Source organism: Globicephala melas, chromosome 6 (assembly GCF_963455315.2).
Source record: "Globicephala melas chromosome 6, mGloMel1.2, whole genome shotgun sequence".
Taxonomy (NCBI): Eukaryota; Metazoa; Chordata; class Mammalia; order Artiodactyla; family Delphinidae; genus Globicephala; species Globicephala melas.
Genome location: NC_083319.1, coordinates 79852451 through 79874270, shown reverse-complemented (window position 1 = coordinate 79874270; position 21820 = coordinate 79852451). Strand labels below are relative to the sequence as shown.

The following is a 21820-nucleotide window of genomic DNA, read 5'->3' as shown; positions in this document are numbered from 1 at the left end:
TGGATAAAAAAGGAACACCTAACTATAAGCTATATACTAGAGGTGCACTTCAAATATGAACAGAGAGGTTGAAAGCAATAGGATGGAAAAAGATATACCATGCAAACAGCATAAGAAAGATGTTACGGGTTTTGTAATAACACATGACGTAGACGTCGATATAACAAGTATCAAAAGGACATTTCATAATGATAAAGACATAATTTATCAGGAAAACAACAATCCTAAATGTGTATGCATCTAATAACAGAGCTACAAAATTTATGAAGGAAAAACTGATAGAACAAAAGGGACACATGGACAAATCAATAATCATAGTTGGAGATTTTAACACCCCCCTCTCACTACTTGATATAACAAGTAGACAAAATTAGTAAGGGTATAGAATACTAGAACCACACTAATAAACCAACCTGACATAATTGAAATTTATCAAACATTATACTCAAGAACTGCAGAATATACATTCTTAAGTGTATCCAGAAGATACTTGATATATCAAGATAGTCATTATATGCTGGGCCATAAGGCAAGTTTCAGTACATTTCAAAAGACTGAAATCTTACAACGTATACTTTTGGATCACAACAGTTTAAAATCAGAAGTCAATAACATCAAGCTGTTTAGGAACTTCCCAATATTTGAAAAATAAACAGCACACTTCTAATTAACTCATAGGTTAAAGAAGAAATCACAAGGATACTAGAAACTATTTCAAATGGAATGACATTGAAAATACAATGTATCAAAACTGATGGGATGTTAGAACTTAGATAAGAAAAGGGAAATTTATAACCTTAAATGCTTATATTAGGAAAGAAAGATGTATAAAATTAGTGATCTAAACTTCTACCTTAACAAGCTAGTAAAAGAAGAGCAAATTAAACCCAAAGGAAGTAGGAGAAAAGAATAATTTTAAAAAGGGCGCTACATCATGACCAGATGGGATTTATCCCAAGAGTTCTAGGTTGGTTTAATATTCAAAAATCAATCAGGGCTTCCCTGGTGGCGCAGTGGTTGAGAGTCCGCCTGCCGATGCAGGGAACACAGGTTCGTGCCCCGGTCTAGGAAGATCCCACATGCTGCGGAGCGGCTATGCCCATGAGCCATGGCGCTGAGCCTGCGCATCCGGAGCCTGCGCTCCGCAACAAGAGAGGCCACCGCAATGAGAAGCCCACACACCACCACAAAGAGTAGCCCCCGCTCGCCACAACTAGAAAGAAAGCCGGCACATAGCAACAAAGACCCAACACAACCAAAATAAATAAATAAATAAATATCAATGTTTAGTATGTTAACAGAGTATATGATCATCTCAGTAGATACAGAAAAAAACATTTGAGAAATTCAACACCGATTCATGATAAAAACTGAGCAAACTAGGAATACAAGAAAACATTAATCTGATAAAGGGCATCTAAGAAAAAACAACAGCCAACTTGTTTACCAAGTGCAAGCTTGTACTGCTTACCAAACGACAGGCCAATAAATCAAGAGATGAGGTGTTGGGGCAAGGAATAGCGACTTTATTCGGAAAGCCAGTGGACTGTGAAGATGGTGGACTAGTGTACCAAAGAACCATCTTGCCTGAGTCACAATTCAGGCTTCTTTTATACTAAAAGAGGAGGGGGTGTGGCTGGTTGCTGCAGACTTCTTGGTGCAGGAATCCTTTCTTCTTGCAGCTGTCGAGGTAGCCCTGGTCACATGTTCCTATAAACCCCAAGAAGACAAATGTTATTCTCTGTTCTGCAACTTTTAATCTCTATATGAATGGAAAAGTGTTACACCTTTAAAGGTCAGAGCCTTGAGAATGGGCTATCCTGTCTATTTCAGGCTGGAGGCAATATTCTTTTGAGTTTGAGGAGCCCTTGGTGCAGAGCCAGCATGACTAAGCACAGGCAACAGAACACGAAGGTTAGAGCTAAAGGAATAGATTCAATATGGAGTCAGGTTTGTTCTTCTCTGTTACAAACTTTGTAATTAAAGTGAAACATTGTTTCCCTGCTGAGACAAGTAATAAGGGTGTCAATTCTCAGCAGTTTTATTCAACTTTCTGTTGGAAGCCATAGGAGGTGCCATAAGGAAAGGAAGCAGAATGAAAGGCATAAGGACTGGAAAAGAAGAAGTAAAAAACATGTATTCAAAAATGACATGATTGTTTACCTAGAAATTTTTAAGAAATCTGTAGAATAATCACTACAACTAATAAGTGAATTAGTGAATTCTATATACTAGCAACAAAAATTTGAAAATGAAACTTTAAAAACAATTCAATTTACAGTAGCATCAAAGAACATAAAATAGTTAAGAATAAATTTAACAGATATGTAGAAGATCTGTACTCTTAAAACTATACAATATTGCTGAGGGAAATCAAAGACCTAAATAAATGAAAATTTACGTTCATGGGTTCAAAGGCTTGACATTGTTAAAAATGTCACTTCTCAAGTTCATCTGTAGGTTCAATGTAATTCTGATCAAAATCCCAATATAGTCAAAATCCCAGAATAGTCAATATAATCTTTACAAAGAAGAATAAAGCAGTATCAGCAACTAGATAAGTGGATCAGAATAGAGTTAGAAATAGACCTGCACACATACAGTCAACTGTTTTTTTTTTGACAAAGGTGCCAGAAGCCATTCAATGGGAGAAGGAAGAGTTTTCAACAAATGAAACAGTTTGTGCCGAACAATTGGAAGTGCAGGAATAAAATGAAACCTTGACCTCTGCCTCACACCACAACAAAATTAATTTGAGATGGTCACAACCTAAACGTAAAAGCTAAAAGCACAAAGACTCTTAAAGAAAACACAGAATATATTTATGACCTTGGAGTAGGCAAAGATTTACTAAAGAGGACACAAAAGGCAGTAAACAAAAATTTAAATAACCCTATAAATTAGATTGCACCAAAATAGATTTGTGCTGAAAAGACACCCTGAAGAAAATGAAATGATAAGTCACAGACTGGGAGAAGATATCTGGAGTACATATATTTGACAATAATGCACCATTTCACACCTGGCAAAAAACCAAACCAAACCAAGCAAGCGAACAAAAAAACTGACCGACGCGTGTATTTCCTGGATGTGCATCACCTGGAGCTGTCTCACACTCCAGGAGGGAAGGGACCATGGGATGGCCATTTTGGAAGACAGGTGACAGTTCCCTGTAAAGTTAAGACACTTGGCCACAGGACCCACACAACCTAGGGAAGGTGGTTACACACGCATACATTTTCCAAAACTCAGAATTGTAAATTAAAATCTGTGCATTTTTATTTTAACTAAATTTTACCTATGTAAAAGCAAAATAGAAAGTAAGATGAATAAAATGAACATCAGAAAGCAATTCGCAGGGTTCCTCTTGGGTCCCTCTGGATCAGCCTGCGCCCGCGGGTGGGCGGGCCCGGCAGCCAGAGAGGAAACGAAATCGCGCAGGGGACCTGCGCGAGCGGAGACTGGGCGGCCGCCGCCTCCCACCCCTGATTGCTGTTTTGATTTTTCCTTGGCAGTCCTGGTTTCCCTGCAGCTTCGCGTCTCGGCGCTGGGTGCTTTTCTTGGACAATCCCTCTCGGCTTGCTGGGCTTTCTTGGGAGCTGAGCGCAGGGAGCGGAGCGCAGGCGATGCGAGGACCTCGCGGGGAGCGAGGAGCGGCAGAATCTGCACGCCTTCCGGGACCATGTCAGGAACATAGTGGACTCTACCTACATCCTGAGCTACGTGACCCCCTGGTTTAGGGACGGTGAGTGGTTCCCAGCGGCGCTTGCCCCTTGGGGCAAGAAAACAGTTCAGGACTTATTTCCGCCTTGCTTTTCCCCGGTCTTTCAATCAATACAGGTAGCCTACTGGGAACACCGGGTTTGTGGCAAGATCTCCACAGCGTTTTAGACTAGAGATTGTCAGAGTTTGAGGAGCACTTGGAGGCCCAGATGGGGAAACTGAGTCCCAGCGAGGTGAAACGACTTGCTTAGGGGGGCACATCTATTTAGATTTAAAGCTGGGGAAACAAGTCGCTGTCCATTTCATTTATTTGTACTAATACTTGACATCTCCTGTGTTTGTCTTTGGGCTGACATCAGAGATTCAGAATAAGATACAAGCCCTTCCTTAAAATACTTTAAAGTCCAAGGGTTTGGAGATGGAAGACTGTTGAGCACAGAAGTACACAAATGATTGCAAAGTGCTGTCAGAACTCAAAGGAAGTTGAGGCTTACTCTGCTGGATCTCGATCTTATTTGCATTACCAAATAACTGGAAATTTTTTTTAAATTTAATTTTTATTTTATATTGGAGTATAGTTGTACAGTGTTGTATTAGTTTCAGGTGTACAGCAAAGTGATTCAGTTATACATATATCCATTTTTTTTCAGATTCTTTTCCCATATAGGTTATTACAGAATATTGAGTAGAGTTCCCTGTGCTATACAGTAGGTGCTTGTTGATTATCTATTTTACATGTAGTAGTGTGTATACGTTAATCCCAGACTCCTAATTTATCCCTCTCCCCTAGGGTTCCCCTTTGGTAACCACAAGTTTCTTTTCGAAATCTGTGAGTCTGTTTCTGTTTTGTCAATAAGTTCATTTGTATCACTTTTTTAGGTTCCACATATAAGTGATATCATATGGTATTTGTCTCTGTCTGATTTACTTCACTTAGTGTGATAATCTCTAGGTCCATCCATGTTGCTGCAAATGGCATTATTTCCTTCTTTTTTATGGCTGAGTAATATTCCATTGTATATATGTACCACATCTTCTTTTTTTTTTTTTTTTGATACGTGGGCCTCTCACTGCTGTGGCCTCTTCCGGACGCGCAGGCCCAGCGGCCATGGTTCACGGGCCCAGCCGCTCCGCGGCATGTGGGATCCTCCCAGACCGGGGCACGAATCCATGTCCCCTGCATCGGCAGGCAGACTCTCAACCACCGCGCCACCAAGGAAGCCCATACCACATCTTCTTTATCCATTCCTCTGTCAGTGGGCATTTAGGTTTCTTCCATGTCTTGGCTATTGTAAATAGTGCTACTGTGAACACTGGGGTGCATGAATCTTTTTGAATTATGAGAGGAGCAAGACTCCCTGGAATGAATGGCTTTAGGCTTCAATTCAGGTGTTTCCATGTGGTTTATAAGTCCCTTGATGATGGATAATGGCCATTTTACAAATTTGTATTGAAGTGCTTTGTGGCAGAGGTGAGCAGAGGCTTGGGGAGAAGAGAAGGGAGGTGGTGCCTGGAAGGGTTGAGATGAGAGAAGGAATCTGCTCTAAGTGCCTACGTAGCTTTCCTGATGTGAGGTGGTTTTTGGAAATTGCATTAAAGCAGACAGGTAACTTGAGTGCTAATTGTTGTGCAAAAGCAAAGCACAGGTTGTGTGGAGTGAGGAGTGAAAGAATGCCACCAACACAAATAGACCCCTACTTTCTAGTTGTACCCAGAGAAAAGTAACAAAAGAGTAGCTTGGGCCCTTGGAGAATGTAAGCCATGCAAGACATCTGTCTTTTCTAGAAATCCTTGGAATGAGTGAAACCCTAACAATGCTAGGAATCCCATTCTTTCATGCACTCATGTATTGATTCAATTACCAGCAACTTAACCCCAGTTAAGGTGTGTGTTAGGCATTAGGCTAGCATTGGAGACAATTAACACATATTACTACATATATTATTTAATAGGAAGCATCCTGTTAGGAACTGAGGGTTCACTGGTGAGCTGGATAGAAATGGTTCCTGCCCTAAGGGATTAGAGTGCACATGTGAAGGCAAGTAACAGAACAATGGTAATAAAGTGTGCTGAGTGCTTTGATGGAAAACTGTAGTGTACTAAGGGAGCACATAAGTGGGATAGCTTTTAATATATATTAGTTTTAATTTATAGTTACAATACGGTTACAATAAAAATACCAAAAGCTAAGTTAGGAAAGCAAGCTGAAGAACACTGTATAATATTTTCTTATTTTTGACTGTTAACGATACCATAGAGTTTTTAGTTCGAGCCCTTTCCTGGAGGCAGCTGTTTTCATTTAGTTGGTTTACATCTTTCCTGTTCATTTCTTTATATTTTATCACATAAACTCTTTGCTTTCTCCCTATCTCTTTCTGTTTTCTGTTATATTGATAAAGTTCTCAATCCCCTATTTTTTTTTTTTTCTTGGCTGCTTTGGAAGCTCTGGATTCTATTGGTTAACCTTAACTGTGACAAATATATTTTATCATCAGGATTCAGTGAAAGAGCACAGACACTAAAGAGCATTATGGCTGGATAGATGCTTTTTGACTCATTTTTTTTTGCCCTCATTAGAAGGCAGTGGGAGCTTATCCATACTCTCCTTATGCCCATACATTCCCCAGACACACACACACAGGTACACCAATATGTTTAAATTACACTAGCAACATCCACTATCTCTTACTATAATCCTTCTCTCCACATGTTGGATATTGTGCATGAGGTGCCTCTTGCAACAGGAGCACTGCAGCCATGTTTCTTCTGGAGAGCTTGCTTGGTAACTGGGGTACCTCAGGGCTTTGCTTATTCACAAGTTATCCAGGATGTTTCAATGTAGACCTGGGTGTGGGCTACAGATTTTTTGCAATATGCCTTTGGAGTCAAGACTAACCCTTATCCTGGAAGGGTGCTGGTGGGCAATATTCTAAGCATTTCTCCATTCCTTCAGTAACATATTCTGGACACATGCACGAGCCGGGCACTTTGTTGATGATTAGAAGACAAAGATGCAGATAAAATGAGTACAACATGCTCATGGTCATGGTCTAAGGGAGAAGACAGGCCCCCAAATGATTACTATATACTATGCAGTGTCAGTGCTCCAGTCAGAGGCATGTAAATTAACTGAAAGCACAGGGAAAGACCAAGAAATTCTGCCTTGGGGAGCTGAGGATAGCATCACAGAGTGGCCAGGATGGCAAAAGGAGTGAGAGATACTGCCTGCCAAAAATGCGAGTTTCCATGCATTGAACTCCCAGTGCTTTTGAGGAAAGTAACACTACCTAGTAGCAGCAGATATTGGGACCAGGCAGCATCACAGTGGGCCCAACCATGTGCAGAGTAAAACTAAACTGCCCAGGATCTGGCGAGGCAGTTTACCTGGGAAGGTCTCAGTTGTGACTAGACGAATCTGGACCTCCATGTGGACTATCCGTAATGGCTCATAGGTAGCACGTCTAGCAGAAGAACAAACAGCAGCGAAGCCTGGGAGCAAGAACCCAGCTGTAAGGACTAGGTTTAGGAAAAGGATTAACTATTGCAAAGGGTTGTGTGCCCAAGGATGCTGGGATAGGGGACAAGATAGGTTACTGTTATGGATTGAATTATCCCCCAAAAAAGATATATTGAGGTCCTAACCCCAGGCTTCAGAATGTGACCTTATTTGGAAATAGTATCTTTACAGAGGTAGTTAGTTAAGATGAGGTCATCCTGGAGTAGGTTGGGTTCCTGATCAAATATGACTGGTGTCCTCCTAAGAAGACAGCCATGTGAAGACATAGAGGAACAAAGAGAATGGCCTGTGAAGGCAGAGGCAGAGACTGTAGTGATGCGGCTGCCAGACAAACAGAGGGGAAGGTAATGTGAAGAAAGAGGCAAAGAGTGGAGTGATGTGGCCGCAAGCCAAGGAATGCCAACAGCCACCAGAAGCTGGAAGAGGCAAGGAATGCCTTGTCCCTTACAGCCTTCAGGGAGAGTGTGGCCCTGCCAGCACCTTGGTTTCAGACTCTGGCCTCCAGAACTGTGAGAGAATACGTTTCTATTGTTTTAAGCCACCCAGTTTGTGGTAATTTGTTACTGCAGACACAGGAAACTAATATAGATGGCTAAAATTAAAAAGATAGTAAAAAGTGTTGGCAAGGATGTATAGAAATTGGAATCCTCATAAATTGCTGGTAAGACTGTAATATGGTGCAGCTCCTTTGGATAACAGGTTGGCAATTCCTTACAGCGTTAAACATGGAGTTACCATAGGACCCAGCAATCTCATGCCTAGGTGTATACTTAAGAGAAATGAATACATATGTCCACACAAAAACTTGTACATGGATGTTCATAGCATTACTATTCATAAAAGACAACATGTAGAAACAACCTAAATGCCCATTAACTGATGAATGGATAGACAAAATGTGGTATACCCATACAATGACATATTATTTAGCAAGGAAAAGGATTGAATGATAACTGATACACAATAGATGAACCTTGAAAACATTATGCTAAGTGAAGGACCACAAGGACCACATATTATCTGATTCCATTCATATGAAATGTCCCAAACCAGCAAATCCAGAGAGACCCAAGAAGATTAGTGGTTACCTGGGGCTAGGGGGAGGGGAAATGGGGATGACTGCTAATGGGTACGAGATCTATTTTTACAGTGAGGAAAAGGCACTAAAATTAGATTTAAAACTCTAAAAACTATTGAATTTTACACTTTAAAAGGGTTTGTTTTAGTGTTGCAGAGGAGGAATGCATTCTTTCTTCTTTCATTCATTCAGCATACCTTTGTTAAGTGTATATTAAGTACTAGGTCTTCTTCTAAACTCTGAAAATACAGAGGTTAACCAGCCAGACAACTGGCTTACTCCATTGGAATTTACATTCCATTGACAATGGGGAAAAAAAATGGAAAATTATCAAATGTCAGGTCATGTGAAGGCAAAGTTTTGGTCACCAGCCCAGGCGTGGAGTTAGTGTACAAAATCAGTATGACCACCAGCTGGTTGGTGGATGGTTTTCTGTTACCTGACCTCACTGTGTTTCTCTTTAGCTTCTTTTGCTTTCTCTTTTCTGCTATATTTCCTACTGTCTGTTGACCTGAAATGAATAGACTGCCAGATATTTCTTCAGCAAAGATGGGTTTTTTCAGGGTCAGCAGAGAATTGCAATCTGGGGTCTGCAACCATGGCAGCTGTGTGCAAGTCCCTGCAGGGCAAAGGGAGGAGAACACTTTTTTAGAGAGGAAAGGAGGCTGGGAGGGCTGTAGTAAACAAAGAGTCCATGGCTTTTCATTGGCCGAGTCGTTACCGGGATAGAAGAGTCTGTCTTCTTCCTCTTGGGCTCTGCTATGTTCACAGGGCATGAGAGCGACCCCTTCTGGTCTCCTGAATATTTAATTGAGGTTTCTGTTTATTAATTTTTTTACACGTCTTAGCGAAAGCCTGGAAAAAGGACCATGAAAGTATCTCTGTTTATCCTAACTCTGCTTGCTGTGTCCACTGTAACTGTTACTGATGACATGAGTGGTCCTATCCTCACACTCTTTTAGTCCTGTAATTAATTTAGACTTTTGAACAAGAAGCTATCAAAATGTTAGAAGAAGCCTTTGTTCTTCCACCTAACCCGGTGCTACCCTAACTTCTCTCTTGTTATGGGGAGACTCTTGCAAACATCTTTAAGAAGCTCCTTTTCTTAAGGACTGCCCTCCAGCGTGTTCCCAGACTTCCACACCAAACTACTGAGAAGTTTCCAGAGAGGATAGGAGGGGGATTTGGTCAAGAATGGGCGTGATTGGCCTGGGCAGAGAACTTGCTGCCTTCCTGCAGTTCCTTTCGTCGCTGTGATTTGTTATACTCCCCAGTATCATTTGAGAAGGGGTCTGACAACCAACCCTTCCAATGATTAATGGTTTTACTTCCAATGATTAGTTTCTGCAGTTTTTTTTTTTTTTTTTTTGCGGTATGCGGGTCTCTCACTGTTGTGGCCTCTCCCGTTGCGGAGCACAGGCTCTGGACGCGCAGGCTCAGCAGCCATGGCTCACGGGCCCAGCCGCTCCGCGGCATGTGGGATCTTCCCGGACCGGGGCACGAACCCATGTCCCCTGCATCGGCAGGCAGACTCTCAACCACTGCGCCACCAGGGAAGCCCAATAAAGTACTATTATTATTTCTATTTCATACAGGAAGAAACAGAGGCTTAGAGAAACTAAATAACTTGCCTAAGATCACACCACTAATAAGTGGTTGAGCTTGGATTAACAAAATGTATTTGTGTCCAGAGCCTGAACACTTAACCACTGGAGTCCATAGCCTTTTTTCTTTTTTTCCTTTTTTAATTAATTAATTAATTGGCTGTGTTGGGTTTTCGTTGCAGCACGTGGGCTTTTCTCTAGTTGCGGCGAGCGAGGGCTACTCTTCGTTGCAGTGTGCGGGCTTCTCATTGCAGTGGCTTCTTTTGTGGAGCATGGGCCCTAGGCGTGCGGGCTTCAGTAGTTATGGCACCACGGGCTCAGTAGTTGTGGTTCGCGGGCTCTAGAGCACAGGCTCAGTAGTTGTGGCACACGGGCTTAGTTGCTCCATGGCATGTGGGATCTTCCTGGACCAGGGCTCGAACCCATGTCCCCTGCATTGGCAGGCAGATTCTTAACCACTGCGCCACCAGGGAAGCCCCCTTTTTTCTTTTTATTTGCTAAACTGTTTGGTTGTATTTAAGTTTGCATAAAATATTATTCTCAAAAGTAATAAAAGAATTTTATCTGAAAATAGGGCAAACCTGAAAAAAACTTGCGACACAAAAATTACTCAGATCACAATTAAAAGTACTCTTCTAGGTAATTATGCCTTAGATTTGAGGACTTTTGTAGATTTCAATGATCTTGCTCAGGTCTAAAATAGCATAGAAAATAGAAGACATTACCCATGTTCAAATTTTTTCCCCAAATTCAATATTTAATATTAATTAAAATACCTGAATAACTTCTTCACATTCCTGATTAATTAAGCGTTCAGCTATTTCAGGAAGGATACCTTTTGGATTGATCGTGGTTTTAAATTCTGGTTGTAAACACTTTAAAAGTAATCTGTACTCCTCCAACCTTTCAATTTTTTCAAAATCCCAACCTTCAATGGCATCATAAAGTCCAGAGTAACCTGAAAAGTAGGAAGAAAATGGGGCTTTTAGAACGCCAACTAAAAAATACTTTGAGATTAATATCTCAAAATCATGATATGAAAGAGAACTGAAAACATATCTGTAAGTCACCTCCATTATTTATGATCTTTCAAAAAGAAAATTCAGTATTCATTTTAGGCACCCCACATTTCAGGTCCTCTAACAACGTTTACCATCTCTTAGGAGAAAGTACTAAGGATAAATTTGAAGTCTTACATTTGGTCTTAGTATGAAATCTTCCTTCCAAGGTACCCCATGGACTTCACCTCAGCCTCTGATTTGCCTTTCAAATGAGTCAAACCATCATGCTATTAAGTATCTCCTCAGTGCAAATTAGTAAAAAAGGCAAAAAGAAATAGAAATTTTAATTCCTGCCCCTCAGGGGCTTACCTCCTACATTATTCCAAGAAAAGAATAGTAAGTATAATGGGAAATTTGAGGAGAAAAATTTATTTTCTACTGTAATAATCCAAGAATGCTTGGCCCTAAGATTCTTAGAATAACCAGGCTTGTCTGACTATAAGGCCCACACTCTTTTCATTAGGCTATAAAGACTATAACCACAGGGCTTCCCTGGTGGCGCAGTGGTTGAGAGTCTGCCTGCCGATGCAGGGGACACGGGTTCGTGCCCCGGTCCGGGAATATCCCACATGCCGTGGAGCGGCTGGGCCCGTGAGCCATGGTCGCTGAGCCTGCGCGTCCAGAGCCTGTGCTCCGCAACGGAAGAGGCCACAACAGTGAGAGGCCCACGTACCGCAAAAAAAAAAATAATAAAATAAAAATAAAATTAATAATAATAATAGTACCTTATTAAAATGGTATTTTTATAGGAATTGAATGAGATAATATATGTAAAGTGCTTACATATCCCTGGCACATAATAAGTGCTCAATAAATTTTAATTATTGTGATTAATAATAAAAGTCATGTAAGTCCCACTACCCAGAAAAAAGCATTTGTTAATATTTTGTCATATCCTTCCAAATATACCTATGCCAATATACCCATATTTTGAATGGGTGTCAGATAGGTTCATTGTCTTCCTGATATAGCTGATGATGATACATATAACATCTCAGAGGAGGTAAGAACACATGGCTTGACATGTTGATATCACATGTAGAGGACAAGGATGAAGGAAAGCGTATCTTAAATGGTTGAGTTGGATGGGGCAAGAACGGTCAAGAAGGAGACCTAGTGAACCAAAGTACACAATGATTTTAAATCAGGTAGTAGTTGAATTGATATTTCTTCAGTAAAAACTCATAAAACGAAAACTTTTGAACTTGATCAATCAACTGCATTTGTCTTGCTTAGATTTGTTCCAACAAGGGGCTGATGGCAGGTGCAGAGAAAATGGTTGAATGCCTTCTCAGATCAGACAAGGAGAACTGGCCGAAAACTTTGAAACTTGCATTGGAGAAAGAAGAGAGCGAGTTCAGTGAACTGTGGATGGTAGAGAAAGGTAGGGTATTTGGAAGGGTGGGAGGGTCTGAAAACATGCCCTTCCTCATAGTTCTACTTAGGGCTTCCTTCAGTCCTGCCTGTTTTTCTCTCAGTGTCAGAGGCATTTCCCCTGCAAATACTCATGGTTACATCTCTAGTGAGAGACCAGCATGAAATTGAGTTCTGGAAGGCAGGTGGTTTTTTAATCTACAGAATTAGTTAGGTTGTATATAACCCCTAACAAACCACTCTCAGCCAGAATTAGCCCATCCTGCCCAAAGCATTTGGGTAAGGCAGAGTCTGAGCTCGCCGTCTGGGTTTAGATTATCAGAGAAATAGCTTGAAAATTCTAGAGTTAAAGGTTCAAACTCCAGGACTCACCCCCTTTTCAGAGTAGAATCATGATGGACATTGCCTGGTTCTCTTGCCTGGAAGCCATCAGGAACTGAACTAGAACAGGATTGGAAAAAAGAATCTGTTGTGATTAAGTATCTGAGCCATCATTTGGCTTCCTGAAGCTAATAACATCTTCTCAGAGCATTATTTTAAAGGCTGAGTTTCATAAACCATCTGAGCGTCTGCTCTTAGCCTTTTTGTAGGCTTCTTTAAGATCACAAATTGTTCCAGAAATTATCTGTCTAAATATACATCTGATTTCTTGGGTCGGGTCAGGAATGGAAGACAAGAGTGTCTGCTAAATCGTGCTTCTCTTTGGTTTGATTGTAAATCACAGGGGAGCTTGCTAAAATGCAGATTCTGATTCATTCGGGGCTCAAGAGTCTGCATTTCTAACAAGCGCCTAAAGAAGTTGCTGGTCCATGTTTCACACTTTGAATAATAAAGTTCTAAATGACACTGGAGTTCAAACTCCAAATTGAGATTTCAATTTGAAATCAAAAAGATTCCTTTGGTTGTTTTAAAAGGTGGAGGGAGTAGTTGTGAGAAATCTTAATGGAAGTTTAAAATTTTAGTATTATGATCTCTTTGTAGGGCTTTCACCATCAAGATCGTAATCAAATAATGTAAAGATTCTAAGATGTGTTTTGGTCTCATAAAGGTGCAAAAGATGTCAAAATGAAAGATTTTGAGGATGATGAAATGAAAACTTTGGATGTACAGGTTTTCTACCGGGAAGAACCAGAAAACCAGAATCTTAATTCATGCCCTTCTTCAGGTACTCAGCATCGTTTGTTCTTATCCATAATGATGCTCTTTAGGTATTTTGTGTGGGGTCATGTTTTGCAGTGCCAAAAGTCATAGCCTAATGAAAAGTTATTTAAGGAAAAGTCAGAAAGAAAAGAGAATTTATATTAAAATGGATACTTTCTCTGTAATTAGAAATGTCATTCTCTCCCTTCCATAGCTATTGCTAGCTTCTCCCTTTTTTTTTCTCTTTTTTGTCTTCTTTTATCACTAAGTATTTGCATGTATACATTGAAAATGCAAATAGAGTCCTCCCAGAAACTCAATGTCTATGAAATCCAAAATCAGCCCTGCTTTCTAAAGAAATACTTCTACTCTTTGTGAGTCACCTGCTCAGTTTCCTCTCAAGATCTCAGGGCTGCAGTGTATGTTGATGAAATGTGTGCCCTGCACAGACCTGTGGAGCTGAGAGGTTGAGTGGGGCTGAGATCCAGCCTGTCTTGTTTGGCAAACAATACACTGAGGGGCTGTGTCCTCCAAAAGGGGCTCCTTTCTCTAATTCTCACATAAGTTAGCAACGGCCCTATAAGGCCTGCTTTATGTTTCTTGAAGCATATTTTCATGAGGAGACCAGAAAGTTGCATAATAAGCCATAGTAAAGAGTTACTTATAGGGCTTCCCTGGTGGCGCAGTGGTTGAGAGTCCGCCGGCCGATGCAGGGGACGCGGGTTTGTGTCCCGGTCCGGGAGGATCCCACATGCCGCGGAGTGGCTGGGCCCGTGAGCCATGGCCGCTGAGCCTGCGCGTCCGGAGTCTGTGCTCCGCAACGGGAGAGGCCACAACAGTGAGAGGCCCGCGTACTGCAAAAAAAAAAAAAAAAAGAGTTATTTATAAAAGGGCATCAGGGAAACAATTAGGATCGATAATGAATAGTGTTAGAAGAAAGATGTGATTTGGGGATAACAACATAAGGTGAAAATTTATAGATTACTTCTGCAACCGAATGATACACATTTTTTGTTATTCCAGAATAAAATCAATGAATGTAAATTGCTTTCATTTTTTCTGACATGTAAAGGTCCTTAGTGAACTCACTTAACCTTTTAGAAATTCCCATTTTCTTTAAAATGGGTAGATTGGACTCAACAGATGATTTCCAAGGTCTTTTCTAGCTCTTAATATTCTGTATGCTTATCTGTTAGTGAGAAAAGCCTCTGATTATTTTTTAAAACTTCTGATTCTATGAAGAGAGAATACCATGTGAGAGCCTGCAGAATTACAAAGCATGGTTGTTTGTCAATAAGAGATTACTTTGGGAGTTCATTATTCACAGTTAGGTGTTTTTCAAAGATCTAGGAGGGGTTTGTGGTTGTTTTGTCACATACAGCATTTCCTTTAACTGGTGGCCATCTATCTTGCCCTGAATTAGGCCATTCTTGCTTTAATTTCTCCTTATTAGGCTTCCATGATTGTTTCAGAAAGAAATCTTTGTGGGTTTGTTTTTTTTTTTCCTTTTTGCCATTGGTACTTTGTCATTGGGGAGAATTCTGTACTTCAAGTCAGTGCAGAAGCTGGAATGGTTAATTAGAGACAAGGATTCTAAACTTTCTTGAATGAGGCCTTTCTTTCTAGAGACAGAATTCTTGTCTGTTGGACAATACCTGTTGCCTTGATTCCTCAGAGCAGTCACTGTCTGGTAACTTAGTTTCTTTTGTTTTACAGAAGTGCCTCATACTTACAGCCCATTGAAGCCAAGAAATTACCAACTAGAGCTTGCTTTACCTGCTCAGAAAGGAAAAAACACAATAATGTGTGCTCCTACTGGTAAGCCAATTGCCATTACTGATATAGTTTGTTTCTCTTTTGCTTCCTTTTTTCCCCTTTATTGAACACTGGGACACAATGGGCAAGTTTCAGTTTTTTGATTGTTCCATTTGTCTTTTGAGACAACCATTCTATTAATATAGTCTCAAGGTATTTAAGGAACATGAGGAAGGAAAGAAAAATGCCCTCATTTATTTTTTAAAATTTATTTATTTATTTTTGGCTGTGTTGAGTCTTTGTTACTGTGCGAGCTTTCTCTAGTTGAGGTGAGCGGGGGCTACTCTTCATTGCGGTGTGCAGGCTTCTCATTGTTGTGGCTTCTCTTGTTGCAGAGCACGGGCTCTAGGTGCGCGGGCTTCAGTAGTTGTGGCTTACGGGCTCTAGAGCACAGGCTCAGTAGTTGTGACGCACGGGCTTAGTTGTTCCGTGGCTTGTGGGATCTTCCCAGACCAGAGCTGGAACCCATGTCCCCCTCATTGGCAGGCGGATTCTCAACCACTGCACCACCAGGGAATCCCCCGAAAAATGCCCTTTTTTAGCTTCCTGCAGGCCCTGACTGTCTGAATGCATGTTAACTAGGACGCAGCTTGGTTTTTCAGTCATAGTGTAAATTCTGCAGTTGTTAACCTGCCCACTTCACCAATTTACTGTCAGCTCAGTGGGTTTAGGGGAGCCTAAAATAATGATCTTTCTACAGAAGTATTTTAGTATACTATTAGTTACATGTTGTCTTTCTCTTTATATGTTAAAAGGTTGTGGAAAAACTTTTGTTTCACTTCTTATATGTGAACATCATCTTAAAAAATTTCCACAAGGACAAAAGGGGAAAGCTGTCTTTTTTGCTATGCAACTCTCAGTGTATGGGCAGCAGAAATCTGTGTTCTCAAAGTATTTTGGAAGACTTGGGTAGGTATAAGTTGGTCCAACTTCTTTTTCTTTAGCTTCATGTAACTGATGTGTTTTCTGCTTTGTGTTGCTTTTGGAAAACCATGATTCAAAAAATTTATAGTAGATTAAGCTTTTATATAATCTAGATGTAGTTCCTTCATGGATTCAAGTCTTTTTTGTTAGATAGACCTGAAATCCTAAATTCCTTTGATTAGCTCTTGTTGAATGAGTAAATGACTTAAGATAACTTTTATATTTAAATGGCACAGTTAACTTTTTAATGATTTTATAATTTATTTAATATTACTCTTTTCCTTACTATTTTCTTTCTCAGTGGCTTACAAGAGTTACAGTCAGCCCTCTGTATCTGCAGGTACCACATGGAATATATTCTACTAGCAATTCTTCCTAGCTTACATTTATTGATCACTTACTATGTGTCAGGCTTCGTGCTGGCACTTAACTTTTCTCCAGATCTGTTCCTTTTGAACTTAGGGAGAATTTAATCCCTCGATATTCTGACCTGGTATTTCATATCTTTGTGGTTCGTCATTCACATCATGGTTGGTAATAGGAAATTTCTGTCATTTTCCAGGTACAAAGTTGTAGGCATTTCTGGAGTAACATGTGACAATGTCTCAGTGGAACAGACTGTTGAGAACAATGGCATCATCATTTTAACTCCACAGATTCTTGTGAACAACCTTAAAAATGGGACTATTCCATCACTCTCTGTCTTTGATGATATTTGATGAATGCCACAACACTAGTAAACATCATCCTTATAATATGATCATGTTTAATTGTCTAGATCAGAAGTTTGGAGGGTCTTCAGACTCACTGCCCCAGGTATCTCTAAAGTCAGATGGATTTCTCAGAAGAGTTCTAACCTTCCTAAATCCTGTTTATTTACCCTTGTGGCCATACTGAGGATGTCCTTCTGAGATCCTGAGTGCACATTGTACAACTCATTCGTTAATTTTGATTGATTCATTCATTTATTCACTTAACAAATATGTATTAGGTGCCTCCATGTGTCACGCACTGTGCTAGGCACTAGGGTATAAATATAAAAAGACATAGTACTTGCCCACAGACAGCTTAAGTTTTGTGGGGAGCAAAATATGTGAGAATTATGTTATAATTTATGGTGGTGGCACATGGTGGAGTGGTACAGAACAGAAATGACAGAGATCCTAAATGTGCTATGAAAGTAAGGCAAGACCTAACAGAAGTTAGGATAGGCAAAAACTAATAAGAGTTTACAAGATGGTTTTCAGTAAAGGCTACTGTATGTCCAGAGGCAGAGAGTTATGAAAGAGCACGGGGTGCTCAAGAAGCTTCAAGTTCTTTTTTTTTTCTTTGGCCACACTGCATGGCTTGCAGGATCTTAGTTCCCTGACTGGGGATTGAACCTGGGCCACGGCAGTGAAAGTGCTGAGTCCTAACCACTGGACTGCCAGGGAATTCCCAAGAATATTGAGGTTCTTGATATTTCCTGAGTGCAGAGCGTGAAGTAGTGAATAGCAGCTGGTGAGGCAGGATGGGAGAGAGGGAATGACTGACAGAACAGGATTCCAGGAGAGACCAGAGGGTATGGGATAGGTAGGCAAGTAGATGCATTAGTACGGGAGAGCAGATGAAACACCATTTTTGGTGTCATCAGAGAGGAGTGGCTGAGGAGAGTCAAGACAGAGAGTAGACGGAGGCAGGAAGGGTAGGGAATCCCTGGCATATAACCTCTCTTTTCTCTCGAATGTAGGAGAGAGAGATCGTTCACTGAGGATAATCAAGATGGGAATGGAGGAGGGAGCTCAGGGTGTATGGAGAGGATTTGAAATGGTCGAGACAGAACTGAGAGGAACACAGAAGAATCGCCTGGTCATACTGGGGCCAAATGAGGTTGGAAACCATGACTATGGTTTACTGATCTCACATTTGAGTTATGTTCTCTAACCTTAATAATTACCCGTTTAGGAAGCACAGTTTAAAAGAAATTCAGTATGGTGCCCATAGACAAAATTCAGTAGAAATCACATTTCTTACAGATTTTTCTTCTAGAATAAAATTGGTAGTTAACTAGATTCCTTGCTTGATTGAATGATTCAGTCATTCAATATTTGAGTGGCTATGAGAGGAAGGAATAAATACTTATTAGGAGACCATTAAACTAAATTCTTTACAAATGTTATCTTACTGAATTCACACAGCTACCGTTTTTTAAAAATTGAAGTATAGTTGATTTACAATGTTGTGTTAATTTCTGCTGCACAGCAAAGTGATTCAGTTATATATAGATATACATCCTTTTTAATAATCTTTTCCATTATGGTTTATCACAGGATATTGAATATAGTTCCCTGTGCTATATAGTAGGACCTTGTTGTTTATCCATTCTATATATAATAGTTTGCATCTGCTAATCCCAAACTCCCAATCCATCCCTTTCCCACCCCCTCCCCCTTGGCAACCACAAGTCGATTCTCTATGTCACACAGCTACCTTTTTTTTTTTTTTTAAGTTTTTTATTTTTTGGCTGCACCACACAGCATGTGGAATCTTAGTTCCCCGACCAGGGATCGAACCCATGCCCCCTGCACTGGAAGCATGGAGTTGTAACCACTAGACCGCCAGGGAAGTCCCACAGCTACCATTTTAAATGGCTGTTGTTTCCCAACTTTAGAGACAGCTGAAGATACTTGTCCAAGGACACACAGACAGTGTGACATCGCTGAGATTGGAATGCAAGCGTGTCTGATTTTAGTCCTTTTCCTTTTCAGTATGTTGTTCTACACATCATGGGGGAAACAAGGGTAAAGAAAAGTCCTGCCTTGAAAGGGTTTCTTCTCTTGGCTTCTATGCTGATTTGTGTTTAGCTGCTGAGTAACTATTCAGTGCTGAGTAACTATTCCTGCATTTATTCAGTGCTTTGCCTAATGGGGACCTTTCCATTTTTGATGTCATGGAGAATGTCAGAAAAAAAAAATAACGTTCTTGCTCTTTATCTGAAGTTAGTTTAAAAAACAGAACAAAACCTACTTTAGCAGGAAAGAGTTACATGAAGGGTTGTGGAAACATCATGCTATTTCCCAGACATCTAACAGTTTGGAGTGCTCCTCACAGGTCATTGGGCTGACTGCCTCGGTTGGCACTGGGGATGCCAGAAATACAGCTGAAGCCACAGAATATATCTGCAAATTGTGTGCTTCTCTCGACACATCAGTGGTAGCAACAAAGACAACTTGGAGGAACTGGAGGAGATTGTTTATAAGCCCAAGAAGTGTAAGTGGGATCCAGTAACAAGCCCTTCGGGACTTTTTTACTCTGCTATTCTTAGTGCAGGGCCATTTAGATGAACGCTGAATTTTTACCCTTCCTCTGTTTAGTGGAAAATACTTAACCCCAGACTTGGGAAGTAATCACATTTCCAGCTTCTTTCCCCAACGAAGTTCAGGAGTGGCCTGTAGACAGCAAACATTCTTACTCTTCATTTCTGCAAAACTCTTATAAACGTACTGGCAGTGAGAGATGGGTGCTTAGAAAATCATGTAGATGGCTCAGTCCTTCCCTGCTTTCCGTGCCTGAGGCAGACACTGAGTTCCCATTCATCATTTGAATATGTATCTGGTAATTTTGGTTGAAGTGAAATTATCTCAACTATATTTTCCCTCAAAAGATCAGAATATGATTTTATTAATAAAATCAACTAACAAATGTTTCTTGAATATGAATGCTATATTAACCCAGCAAGGGAGATGGGTACAGAAGATGCATATGAGTTCATCCCCTTGCTCTCTGAATAGCATATGACTAAATGAGTAAAAGGCAGAACATACATACCTGAAATAGTCAAGGAGCTGCTTGTAAGGAGTATAGAGAAGGTACCCGGTCTACACCTTTTAATATCACGTACAAATTTCTTTATAGTCCAGTCCCCCCTGCCCCCTGAGTTTCATCTCCTCTCACGACCCATAAGCCCAACCAAGTCGCATTCCTTGGGCTCCTCAAACGGGTCATGTGTTGTGTTCTGTCTCTAAGCTTTGTCCATTTGCACATGACTGTGCTCACTCCTTCTTGCCTCTTTATCCCATGACACTGCCTCCCCGGGAAGAATGGGAGAGTCTTTCCCATGCTCCATGACACCTTGCACATACTGTGTCACAGCACTCTGTGTGGTCATTTGGCTGTGTATCTTTCTCTCCCCTAAGAAGACAGACCTCTCTGGAGCACAGAGCCTGTTCTTTCAGCTATCACCAGAACACGGCATGTGGTAGATGATTAATAAGTTTCTGTGGATACAATGCAAAAATGAATGTTAGGAACATTGTGAACACTCCTGGGGGTTGGGTGGGAAGGGAGAAGATCAAAGAACAGAGACAGTGTTTAAAATGTGGCATTTTCAGGAACAAGATGGCTATCAGACTTGTCAGAGCAGGGCCTATGTGTTGAGTAACAGGAAAGCCTGAGTAAGAAGTTGAATTAGACCCAGACAGTGAAGGAGATGTTAGAATCAGTGCATTAAACACTAGGGAACCGCTGCAAGGTTACTGAGTATTTGTTTTATCATTCAGATGACTTGCCCGTGAGCCTGGGGCCTAGGGTTTTACAGAGGAAGTAACAAAGGCAGAGAAAGGTTTGGAGAGGCATGCTTTGAACTATGGAGTGTGCTTCCTGAAAAATACTCATTTTCCTTTGATGGCTCTAGTTTTCAGGAAAGTGGAATCACGGACCACCAACAGATTTAAATGCAACATATCTCAGTTGATGATAGAGACAGAGTTTGGTAAAGAGTATCTTTGAAGAACTTGGTACCATAACTCTCGGTGAGAATAACCTCATTTTGTACTCTCTCCATATGGGAACAGCCATCTATTGTTCACTGGTGTCTTGCACTCTCCTTAGTTCAGACAATGTCAAGACCATATCTAGAGGTTGACTTTCTTGATTATAGGTTATTAAGGAAACTTCTTAGTCCTCCTTTATTTTCTCTTGCTTTTATTTTCTCTTTTTAAATCCAAAGTAAATCCATCTGGACATGCACACCTGAAAAATACTGTATTTAAATCAATTCATTGCTTTCGTGGCCTTCCAAATTAGCTTTCCATCCCGACCTCCCTATTTATATGAATGAAACCACCATTCCCATGAAGGCTCAGATTCAAACCTAGGGGTGATCTTTGATTCTTTCTTCTTTTGAGGCTCTCATGAAGTCACCAAGTTCTGTTCTCCTTTTTAAAATTCATTAATTAGTTAATTAATTAATTCACCAGGTGTTGTGCCAGGTACTATGCTAGTAATGGAAACACCAAGATTAAAGACAATCTTGCCCTCAAGGAACTCACAGACAAACAATGAGAATCAGATGCGAATAGTTGCCATGCCGTCGGGCAGAGTTACACACTGGGCATCATGGGAGCATATGGGAGCTTAGGCATGGACTGGGCTGCAGGGAAGACTTCCCGGGGGAGGTGATGCCTGAGACAGATCTTGAAGTCAGCCAAGTTAAGACGGAGAGGTAATCAAGTGAGGTCGAAAAGGCATCAGAGTGACTTCCCTGATGGCGCAGTGGTTAAGAATCCGCCTGCCAATGCAGGGGACACGGGTTTGAGCCCTGGTC

General features: G+C 40.8%; 1 protein-coding gene across 1 annotated transcript in view; it reads left to right on the top strand.

Annotated features, from left to right (window-relative positions):
* The first annotated feature begins 3686 nt into the window (after nucleotides 1–3686).
* Nucleotides 3687–21820, top strand: part of RIGI (RNA sensor RIG-I) — a 38703-nt gene continuing 20569 nt past the window's right edge. The window contains 11 exon segments of the mRNA XM_030832660.3: nucleotides 3687–3745; nucleotides 12220–12367; nucleotides 13406–13522; nucleotides 15214–15315; nucleotides 16068–16221; nucleotides 16799–16942; nucleotides 16944–17052; nucleotides 19327–19432; nucleotides 19435–19485; nucleotides 20909–20981; nucleotides 20983–21011. Of these exon segments, the coding sequence (XP_030688520.3) occupies nucleotides 12241–12367; nucleotides 13406–13522; nucleotides 15214–15315; nucleotides 16068–16221; nucleotides 16799–16942; nucleotides 16944–17052; nucleotides 19327–19432; nucleotides 19435–19485; nucleotides 20909–20981; nucleotides 20983–21011 (1012 nt within the window). The 5' untranslated portion in view covers nucleotides 3687–3745; nucleotides 12220–12240.